The 12,101-nt window shown below is 41.6% G+C and overlaps 1 protein-coding gene across 1 annotated transcript in view; it reads left to right on the plus strand.

Annotated features, from left to right (window-relative positions):
• The first annotated feature begins 203 nt into the window (after positions 1 to 203).
• The window catches only part of LOC149743773 (uncharacterized), a 105,955-nt gene continuing 94,057 nt past the window's right edge, over positions 204 to 12,101 (plus strand). The window contains exons 1-3 of the mRNA XM_089906162.1: positions 204 to 281; positions 1,645 to 2,155; positions 8,776 to 8,866. Coding sequence (XP_089762288.1) covers positions 204 to 281; positions 1,645 to 2,155; positions 8,776 to 8,866 — 680 coding nt within the window. The remainder of the gene's footprint in view (positions 282 to 1,644; positions 2,156 to 8,775; positions 8,867 to 12,101) is intronic.

The following is a 12,101-nucleotide window of genomic DNA, read 5'->3' on the forward strand; positions in this document are numbered from 1 at the left end:
TCTTAGCTCTCCAGAGATCTGAGTTTTCTTTTCCCCAGTCCCTGTGGGTTGCTGTGGGGAATGTGCCAAACCTATCATTTGAGATAAAAAGTTATGGTGAGGTAAGCTTCTAGGCTGGGGGAAGGAAGACTTAGTGACTGAAATGGGGGATGCTAAGCACTGGGGGGCAGGAAGGAAGAAGGAGCTAGTAATGGATGTAACAAATGCTGCAGCTGCCGGCAAAGCCTGGATTGAAGTTCCTTCCTGAAAATGAGGACCCGGGCAAGAACGACCACTCAGATGTAAACAGTGTCTCTGACTGGGAATTCTCATCTGCCTGCCGGTGGGCCAGAGCTGAGCAAGTCCTTTCTCTCCTCTGTATGCACACTGAATTGGTTAGTAAGTGACGTGTCAGAGGACAGGAATCATATTCAGTGGATCTTTCAAATCCAGGAGTTTGAGGCTAATGAAATTAGTGTGTGGCCAGGGCTCTGCCAACTAGAATTAAGTCACTGCAGCCACACTGCAATGCATTTTCAGCCTGAAGGGAGCATCAGGGAGGAATTTCGGGAGATTTGTTTCTGAGCCTGTACAAAATAATACTCATAATGCTAAGAAAGATTAAATGTAAATTAATATTGACTACGAGTAACATATTTAAAAAATAATCGCCGAGTGGGGGATGGCTTAAAGTGGAGAGATTATATAATATGGTGTCCAAAGAATAAATCTCCCCTGACCACTGTTTCATGGGCTATAAGTAAGATATATTACAATGGAAAGTAATGGGAACGTTTTTAGTCAAGGCTTCGCTGCTATTGACTTGAGAGCAAATACTCTGAGAGTATAAATTACTCTTGCTATGTGCTGACTCTGAATGAACAATATTTCATGTGCAGTGACATGGTCTAAGCTATAGACTTGGAATTGAATGGCATCTGTTTCAATTGTTTTGTTCTCTCAAGAGCAACTAGATAGAAAAAAGTGGTCAATTTGACCCTTGTGGGAGCGTGTTGCAAATCTAAACCTGTGTCCCTCATACCATAAATGAAATACATTTGTAAATTTGTAAGTGTTTTCTTTCTGTTCATTGATGCTTGAGTATAATCTCAAACTTTGGGAGCAACATTTTATACATAAGTAGTTGGTTTTCTTCCTTTCTTCTTTCTCTTTCTCCTCTCTCTCTCTCTCTCTCTGTTTCTATCTCTCTCTCTTTCTCCATCTTATGTAATTGGATAGAACTGGGCACCTAGGATGATGTGGTGTTACTATAGTGGGATTTTTTTTTTTTAAAAAAAAAACAACTCTAACTTACCCTTTTAAAAATTTCATAAATACAGGTGTCAGTGCCATTTGGAATAGTCTCTATAACAATTTCTGTCTCCACATTTACTGTGTTTCAGCAAATTTACCTAATAGATGGTGAGTGAGCAATTTTTAAAGGGGCATTTTTTAGAAGAGCGGAGAGGGAAGGAATAGAGACAGGCACATACTGTATTTGAAGTTACCTCCACGTGTATTTTATGTATGTATACCCATACAATTAAGAAGTCTTTGGATGTTTTATCTTCAAGAATAATTCAGATAATGGATTACTTGAATATCATAAACATTTAGGGTTTAACAGATTTGTTACATATAGACGTTGTATCACGGATTTAAAAGACCATAGCCAGCGGGCAGCGGCGGGCGGAGCGACCGAGGGGCGGCGCGGGCTGGGCGGCGGGTGCGGGGGTCCGTGCTTCCTCGCGGTGGAGGGCTGGGGTTCGCCGAAGACGCCGGGTTGCGCCGCGTTGCCAGGTTACCGAGCGCGTGCCCCGCGCCCGCTCTTCCGCCCGGGCCGCCCTCGGCGCCGCCTTAGCCGCGGTGCGGGCTGCGCGGGGCGCCGGTTCCGCGGAAGCCTGGGTCGGGCGCTGCGTGCGGGACTCTCGTCGCTCGTGGACGGGGCGCGAGCGCGCGGGGGACGTAGGGCGCCGACCTGGGCCTCCCCGGCGCTCCGGCTCCGCTCAGGGCGCCCGCTCAGGGGCCTCCGGCGCGAGGCCCCCTTTGTGGTCAAGATGGCGGCGCCCAGGCGGGCGGCGCCGAGGTGAGCTGGAGTCGGGCCCGGAGAGGGGCGAGTCTGCCACGCCCAGGACTTGGACCCGGGGCAGGTCTCCCGTCTCCCGCGGAGCGGCAGGTGAGTGGGCGCGGCCGCGCGTAGGTCCCTCTCGTGGGGTGGTCAGCTCTCCGTGCGTCCGCAGACTTCTGTCGTCTGATAGTCAGATCTGGGGTGGCCCAGGTTGGAGGCGTGGGTGCTTGATTGGGGAAACCTGAGGGGTTTAAGGACTCTATTGGGATCGTTTCAGACCCCAGCAAGAAGCTGAGCAAGTTTCCTCTTGACTCTCTTCCCGGCTAAGTTTTCTCCCTTCTCTGAAGGCGCCAGCTTTTCTGAATCACCTTGTTACCCGGGGGGATACAGTTGGTGGTTCTGACCGTGGAACGTAGGACCTGGCGCGGGGAAGCCTGAGCTGGTTCTAGTTACTTTGTTTGCAAAGCACTTGTCTTGTCTTTGGAATCTTTGTGTATGTAACCAACGTTGGGAAGAGCCAGCGTTTTCTCCTCCAAAACACTGTGAGGGGTAACTTTTTATACGTAAGAAACAAGATGGCGTTCACATCCGTCTCTTTTCCAACCACTGAGTTTTGGTTGTGTTTCCTTTCTTTAAGTTTGTCTCGTTCTGAAGTGATAACAAACAAACAAACAAAAAGACCATAGCCAATTACACAAAGTATACTCTAGTCTCAGTCCTGCCATTAATTAGCTTAAGTCATTTAATTTTTCTAGGCCTCATTTTTCTCGTGTGATGTTTTTTCTTTGAAAAAGTATAGTTTCTAGAAGTCTCTAATCTCTGTGTCATAGTTCAGCTTGGAGAAAACCTGTTCTTATCCAAACTCCATGACATTGTATTTCCAGCTCCAACTTTGGACTTTGAGTGAGTTGGGGGCAACTTTTTCAGGATATTTTCACACAGCTTTTTTAGTTAATACCAGTCTAGCTGACTTGTCATACTCAGACTTTCTTCCATATTCTTTTACCAGTGTGTTCCTTAGTCATATATATAAAGACTGTTGTGGGCAAAATGACCTCCTGGGTCAGCTTACTGCATGGTCATCGACACAGGGCAGGGAGTAAGATTCTGTGGATTTTACAGAAGCAGATACAGGTTTCATTATCCATGTCCTCTCCCCTTTCATCTTACAAAAACAGCAGGCTTTTCTTGGAGAACTGCCAGATAATGCCATCCTGCCTCCTCACGGGCCCCGGGGATGAGTCGCCCAGGGACTGAACTCCAGTAAAGCAGGTGATTGGCTCATGGGTAGGCATCTGACCTCGGCTGAGTCTATCAGACTCCTCCCCAGGACTTTTCTCTCAGAGAAAAATGGAAGAATTGTCTTTTCTCTCTGGAATTTCTAAGCTGGGGAGATATGACTCTGGGACTCCCAGTGACCATCCAGCACAAGAAGAGACTTTCTGTAAAATAAAGTCTTGCAGAGGTAAGCAGGGCTGAGCGATGGAGAGAGAGCTGGAACCCTGCTGATACTCTGGAACTTGCAGATCCAACTGTATCTGAATATGGCTGCATCCCTGAATTTCTAGTACTTGTTTGTTGAGGTGGTTGTTGTTGTTTGGTTTTTGTTTTTAAATTTCCTTTGACTATTTTGAATTTGTTTTCAGTAATGTGCATTTGAAAGCATCATAGCTAAAAGAGCTAATTTCCTACATTAATGTCAGGTTTGCTGAGTGGCATTCCTTAAGTGAAAAATAATATCCGCTATTTTCTTTAAATAAAATCCTTCTAGCTCAGGTTTGAGATATTCAAAACTCTGCCTCCTACCCCCCTCTTTTCCAACATTTACTATATCACCTTGAAGCATTTGTGACCACATCTTTCCCATCTAGACGCAGTTGAGAGAGAGAGCAAAGACTTCTGATATAAACTGCAACCTATACGCCTCCTACCTGGAAGCTTTAGAACATACTTGATTCTTGTCATTAAAGCAAATCTTTTGTTGTTGTCTCCAGGGCACAGAAGCATTTTCATGGCATAATGGAGTACAAAGTACATTAAGCCTAACTCTACTTCTCACCCTCTTTTACTTTAAATAGGCAGAAAAGAACAATCTCAAACACATTTTCCCAACAAATAAAATACATATACGATTATGTTTAGAAGACGTTTATGCAACACATAGTTAGACTGATTAATTAATGGACCTTTCGCCAACTGGCACAGTAAATATATATGTTCAATGTGCTTAATTAAAAAGAAGACAATAACATATTTTTACAGGTTAATTATCTGAGAAGAGTATTGTGCCAGCACACTTGATGCTACAGTATTTCATGTTTGACAGGTAATCTTCTTTCAATTATATTTACTGCTAAATGTTTCTTGGATCAAGCTATTAAATTATAAGGTCAAAAGTAAAATGATACGAAATTACAATGATAAAGGGACACATATCCCACTTTATGAGAATAGAAGTTCTAATTTCTTTTCAATACTACTAGTAGTGACCACAGTACTAATTTGAGCCCTTACTATGAGCCACTGTGCCCATATGCATTTAGTTCTTACAGTAGTTCTGCAAAGGGCATATAATAATCCACACTGCAAAGCTGAAGAAAGTGATTCTCATAGCTGAAAGTCACATAGCTGGTGAGTGGCAAAGTCTAGATTCAAACTTAGAGTCGTCTGACAATGCCCAGGTTGTTGACCACTATGTACACTGCTCAATTGTTGCACCAATAAAGAAGTGCTTGAAATAATTATAGATTTGCCTACCCTGAAACTGCAGTGATTTAAAGACATCAAAGTTGCCAGTTGCTTAACCACATCTACTTACAGTAAGAAATTACATTTTATTTCATTTCTAAAACAAGATTAATTCTGCAGGCCCATAGAAACTTGAGCACACAAATCCTACCTCCAAATGAAAGATGCTTGTTTTCCACTATTCAACAGATGGCCCTGTACAGAGGCAATAAATATATAGTAGAATTTTCATTCAAATAAATGAGAAGAGAGGTTTCTTCTTGTCCTGATTCAGTGCCCATCATTATGGATTATGATGGCTCTTCCCAAACTTTACTTCATTCACTCCACTCTTTCTACAAAACTCCAGTAATGGAATCCATCATTCAGATATATGTGCAAAGCGAAAGGACTGTATTAATACAGTTGCTGAAAGTCAAGTTGATAGAGCACGGGAAATACATCCTAATAAATGCAACATTAATGTTTGTGTGGGCCTTGGAGTTAGCGGTAGAAAAATTTTCAGTTTAATGGAATATTTTGCCTCTTGCTGTGGAAGTGTGGCTTAATAGTCTTGTAATTGGTCATTTACAGAATCCTCCATCTCTGGGTTTCATGCTTTCTTTACTCTGCAGCTGTTGATTCCTTCTCTTGTTCTGGATGGAAGATAGCAGCGAAGCCACTTCAGAGGGCTCAGCCTGCCTTTTTGTGTTATTGTTTAGATGAAGATATTTCCATTTATTAAAGCACACTATTTAAACATTTTTATCATGTTTCAAAGTTGACTGTGTTCTGAAGGTATGAGCGCAGGCAGACATAATGGGGGATGTTTTCCAGGAGAGAACATACCCTTATCAAAGGAATTATCAGAATTTTCATGTATGGATTGAGAATCAAATTCTGGAGTTAGACCTGAATTTAAATTCATACTCACAACTTATTACCAGTCTCATCTTGATCAAACGGTTACCACACTTCTCATCAATTTCCTTATCTTTGAAAGCGGAATAAGAGAAGTATGCCTGGTGGAGTTACACATAAAGCTCATCTGATAGAATATTCATAAGGATTTTGCACAAAATATACATGGATATATTTTAGCACCGAGTTTAGCATGCGATTCGTCTTCAATACATTTAAGAGCTATTATTTTATTATTATTATGCTATCGTTAAATATCACTATTACTTAAATGTCATTATTGCTAAAATTGCTGTAAAACTACCGCAATAACCCATGATGAATTCCCCTCTTCTGTTTCCTTTGTTTAAATGGAAAATATATATATAAATCTAGACAGAGAACACTTTAGTGATCCTATTCAGTGGAGTGAGAATTTCCATGGCACTGATTAAAACAAATCCTGAATTGCATGGACTTAAGATAGCAGAGAGGGGCTTCCCTGGTGGCGCAGTGGTTGAGAGTTTGTGACCCGATCCGGGAAGATCCCACATGCTGCGGAGCGGCTGGGCCTGTGAGCCATGGCTGCTGAGCCTGCGCGTCCGGAGCCTGTGCTCCGCAACGGGAGAGGCTGCAACAGTGAGAGGCCCGCGTACCGCAAAGAAGAAAAAAAAAAAGATAGCAGAGAGGCTAAGAGATTTGAAGTTAGACATCCCCAGGTGTGAATTCTACTGTGACCCTCTTCTAGCTCTAGAACCTTGAGGAAGTTACTTAAACTTTCTGAGCTTCACTACTAGTTTCCTCATCTGTATCTTTTTCAGGACTATTTATCAAGCATCTTCCTGTTCTCTATGCTTGGACGTATCAATGAATAAATCAGACAAGAGCCTTTGCCTGCGTGCTCCTTCTTGCATGCTTTCTCCCTCCTTACACTCTCGTGTGGAAACGGATGTTATAAATAAATTCTGTGCTTTGTCACAAGTTGACGGGCGCTACGGGGTAAGGAAAAGGATGTGAAGCTCACTGAAGAGGCTTGGGTTGGGAGTGCTGGAGGAGTGTACAGGTAGGTTCCGATTTTAAATAGGGTAGTCAGGGTGGATTTTATAAGTTGACATTTGAGCAAAGACTTGAAGTGAGGGAGTTGTCAGAATGTATGATGGGGAGACCACTCCCTGGGAGCAAGAATAACCAGTCCCCAAACTCTAAGGCAGAAATATGCCGGGCAGCTTGGAGGAATATCAAGGAGGCCACCCTGGCTGACTTAGTCAGTGGGGAGGAAGAGACAGCAGGAGGGCTGGAGGTCGGATATGTGATGGGTTGGATTGGGTAAGTCCTGGGAGGCCATCACATGCATTGTGTCTTTTACTCTAAATGTAGGCAGCCAGGGGCAGGATTTTAGCCGAGGTGTGGCATGAACTGTCTCTTGTTTGAAAAGCATAACTCTATCTGTGGCCTTGAGGATGTGGGGAGAGAGTGGAGTCAGGGAGAATCTCGGGAGGCAACTACAGGATCCTCGAGGTCTATGCTGGTGGCCTGCACCAGGCTGCTAGCGGCTGGTAATTCTCAGAAGTGGCACATTGGGAAGGTTGTGACAGCATTTCGTGGTAGATTGAATGCAAGAATGGAAAGGAAGAGGGAGTCAAGGGTGAATTCGAGATTTAGGGCCTGGGAAACTGGAAAGGTGTGGTTACTGTCACCCAAGATGGAAAAAGTTTGGGGTAGAGCATGTTTGGGGGATTAAAGACCAGTTTTGGAGGTATAAGATTTGAGATGTTTTCGTGACGTCCAAGTAGAGATGCTGAGTACACAGTTGGATACACAAGTCTGCAGTTCTGAAGAAAGGTCTAAACTAGAGATACACTTTAATACAATGGAGATATTAAGAATAATGACATGGAAGCGCTATTTTAAAGATAAAATGAAGTCATGCAATTAGCACTCTGTCTTCTCAAAACATTGAATAACTGTTAGCTAAAATAATTACCTGAAATGAAAAAATACCTATAGTTTGTTTTGTTGTTTGCAGTAAAAGTGAATAAAATGTCACAATTATTTTAATAGTATTTGTGACACAGTAGTTTTAGTTAAGACACCATGACTACAAACATTTACAAGAAACCTTTCCGTCTCCTACTTTTCACTCTGATAGGGTACTTGGAACCATATTTTGTAAGGTTTAAGTTAGTTGCCATAGGGTACCTCTTTAATTAGAAGTAATTCTGAACTGTCTAGTTCCATGCAGTTTTGTATACATATATGTATAATTATTATTTTATGATTTATCAAACTCAGTTGAAAATTTGCATCACTGATATACATTAGAATTTAAGCATTTACCCAGGTATTCAAGGGAAAAAATGTACTTGTCTTGTAATTTCCATAGGGGAAATTACACATCTTCCCTTCACTTTGCAATTGAAAACATGGCAGGGGAAATACTTGTAATTTCCTTAGGGGAAATTACACATCTTCCCTTCACTTTGCAATTGAATTTGCAATTGAATGCAGGGGAAATACTATCTTACTGGTCTTTGAGTTCCCCTTAGCTATCTGCAAGTCCTTAAACAGCCTTTGTGGCTTAACCAAAATTCTCTTCCATCTTCATTCCGCTAACAGATATTGGTCTAAGCATGTGCTTATACTAAAAAATGCATGACCACGTTGTCTCTACACATCTATAATTTTATGTTAACACTATCATTATGTAAGCTATACTTGAATTGTAATTATAACAGATTTTATGTCAACACACATCCATTTCTAGTGTTCATCTGGTGTTCAAGGGGAGAGCAGCATGTCGTAAATTTTATCAAAATATAACATCTGAAGAATAGAACAGAGGGTAATTGTGTAATTCTGTATTCACTCTAATTAAGTTCAGTGGAGTTGGCATAATAGAATTAAGGTGAAAAAAAAAAAAGACATTGAGGTACCATGGCTCCCTCTCCTAACACACCCTTTTTGTATCCGAGAGCAGAGACTCAGCACCTTTCTGTACAGAAATGGAGACAGGAAGAGGCCAGAGGATGAATGACAGGCACGAATGAGGTGGAACTTTGAAGAGCAACATGGAAATGAAATAATTCTTTTGTATTTGGTAGGTGGGGAAAATGTACCAGCGTGTATGCCTACTGGGACCACGTTTTCCAGAACAGTTAATCCCAGTGTCAACTATGCTGTCCCACCTTCCTCGTAAGTAGGAACATACTGTTACTTGAATCTTTGCTTCCTGTTTCTTGATACCTGGTTGAGAAGATTATCACAAGAACTGCATCTTGTTAGCAAATACACTGTTTTGAAATGATTGACACTCACTGAAGAGTGGCAGCTCCAAGCTTGCTCTCTCTTGATCTTGGAGTATTTAAGTCTGGAGTGCAGGAGTGGGTTATGGGGAAAGACCATTGGAATTCTTATGTCTTCAGCATAATGGTTATAGCATAATGGTTAGGAGTGTAGGTGCTGGTTCCAATCTCTGCTTTCCACTTGCTAACCATATGAGCTTGGGCAATTTACCTGATTACCTGAACCTCAATACTCCTGCCTATAAAATGATGTTAATAATATTTCATCCCCATAGACTTGTTTTCAATGTTAAAATGAAGTCACTTACACCAAGCACTTAATACAATGCCTAGAGCATAGTAAAGTCTATTATTATTACTATTACTACTACTACTATTATTATTATTACTATCACGATGCCAGGTGCTATTTTTCCTATGCCTTATTCCATTATCTTCTGCCCTGTTCCCCCATTTCTGTCTTGTTTCTGTACAAGGGTAGGTTTGTCACAGAGCATTTTCTTTCCCTAGTGTCTGACTCTTAGTCATCAAGGTGACTGGTCCATGACCCCGGCATTCATTGCTGCTCGTTGAAGCAACCCATTTTGAGAAGGGGAGTTGGATATTGATGCCAAGTTGGGTCAAGGAGAGAGAATTTTCTCTCTTCTGCACTCAGAGAGCTAAGTGAAATATTCAGGCCTCAGAAGGAGAATCAGGCAAAGGGCAACATGCTTAATTTCATACCTTAGTGATTAAGAACAAGTCAGACAGGCTGGATTTGAACTCATTTCCGTCATGTACTGACAACGGGATCTTAGGTGCTTTTGTAACCCGTCTGAGGCTCAGTCAACATCTGAAAGAGACGAATAACATTATCAGAACCTAGTGTATAGCCTCGTTGTAATAAGTGAGTAAATCCTTTTAAAACGTTCAGCACGTTGTTTGGCATATAAACACTTAATAAAATTTAGCTTCTTTGACTACTACCGCTGCTAATATTATTAAGTAGCTGAGCAGATCCGAGGCCCATTTTTTTCTTAGATTGCACATAATCATTTGGACAACCAGCTCACATTGATCAACCGTTGCTTATATATAAACCCCCATGAACCCAAAGGTGCTTTAACTCTCTCCCAGTCAGAGCCTGTTCTGGGGGCAGAAGCAACACCGGCACTACCCCCGTCATCTTTGCCTTTATTGTCACTACACTCGCCTGCCGTACTGAGCACTTTCTGTTTGCCAGGCACCAAATTTAGCCCTGCGTATGCACTATATTATGTAGTTCTCACACTCCACTCAGGTGGGAGACATTATCATCATCCCCAGTTTTCAGGTAAAGACGCTGAGGTGTTGGAAAGGTAAGAAACTTGACCCACAGCAAGAGATGGAGCCGGAGTATTCAAACCCTTCTCTCTGACCTCAAGAACCCTTAAATATTAGCATACTACTACATCCTGGTAAGAAAATCTGCTTCCAGCCACTCTGGTGAGAGTAGAAATGATTCTCAGTCCCCACATTCCTCTATTGCCCATGCCACCCTAGCCTCAGGACTAGGGGGGAAAGGAAGTGATCTCTTCAAAGAGCAGCCAAAGGGAACCTACTCCCTTCTGCCTTTTCGTAATCAACTAACCAATATTTTATTTCCTTCTTAAGAGTCCCCACATGTTCCTTTTGGTACTTAGCTTGGCCTTTTAGAATTCTGACATTCTGTACGTGACTCATCCACTGTATTTCATGTTAATTTATTGAGGTCAAGTATAGGGTCTTACTCATCCTGAAGTCCAGTTATCCCCTGTCACATCTAACTCTGTTCTCTTCTTCTTGTAGGACATCTGCAGGTATTTATTTGAATTTTGTTGAATTGTTCTCATCAATAGTACATTAAAAGTTATACAGAAAGTGCTTTCTTATAAGGAAAACCATCTAAATAGATTTCTAGCTCTTTACTTTTTATAGCACTATTGTAGAGATTTTAGATCTCCAGGTAATACTTTTTAGATTGAGTTCTTCATATCATCTTATTTTTACATATAATGATAAATCTGAATTTTCTCTATCAAACCTCCGAGACTTCACTGGCTTGTAACTTAGCTTGTTGATTATGTGTTGTTGACTTTTCCATTTACAATGATATTTGATCCTGGTAAGGATGGGGCTGGGTGGGAAGGTACATCTTAGGGCCATAAATTGGTTTTGTAGAGAACTAACATAAAGATCTAAAGCCTCATCATATTTCTGCAGAACTCATGAATCATTTTATTATAATTCCATTCATTCAGGGAGTATAAAACCATTTTCCAATTGTTATTCCTAATTTGTTCATCTTCTCTTCCTTAGTCTTAGTGAGAAGAGAGCAGGCTGAATGGAAGAAAGTCATTATGACCACCGGGGCCCCTAGGGTAGGCATCAGTCCCAGAGTTTTGTTTTCATCTCTCCGCTATTAATATTGGCTAATGTCTTGAGTGCTTACTTGGTGCAAATTACTTAGCCGACCATGGCAAATGGATTGTGTCATTTCATCCCCTGATAGTCATACAATTAATGTATGTATTATTATGATATCCCATAATGCATACATGGAACAGAGCCTCAGAAGTAGTTATTTGCTCACCAAAATATGGTAGATGTGGAATTTGGACTCAGGTCTGATAGACTCCTAAATCACTCCTAGTGATTTTTACCACTAAATTAAAGTTGTATACCTCTGGAGAGTAGATAGTTTCTAAAATTTCCTCAGCTCTAACGTTTTATAATTAAATTTTTGTCTGATGGCAAGCTTAACAGTTAAGATGGGTAGGAAGGAATGCCAGCCTGTTGAATGGAATTTCCCTGAAATAAGCCTGTTTTATGACACCAGTTCACTCATTCATTCACTCAGCATGTATTGAATGTTTGCTCTGTGCAAAGGCATTTTAGGCATCACAGTGGAGTGAGCGCCCCTTCCATAGACTCTCCTGCAGCACTCAGAGAAGTCTTGGACTGGTTTGCCTGTTATGGAATGGGGCTTGGTGATAGAAGCCTGGTTTGTCCTCCACTGATATAACTAAGACATACTCATATGAGTTTATAGGCATCTTGAAGCCGTGGGATAGTAACACACATGAATCTTACCATTTTTGCCTGGGATTAATGATATAAAGGCTTTG

The sequence above is a fragment of the Delphinapterus leucas genome, unplaced genomic scaffold (genome assembly GCF_059928025.1).
Source record: "Delphinapterus leucas isolate spDelLeu-1000000601 "Yukka" unplaced genomic scaffold, BTC_Dleu_Yukka2 spDelLeu_asBTCV2_sq81, whole genome shotgun sequence".
NCBI lineage: Eukaryota > Metazoa > Chordata > Mammalia > Artiodactyla > Monodontidae > Delphinapterus > Delphinapterus leucas.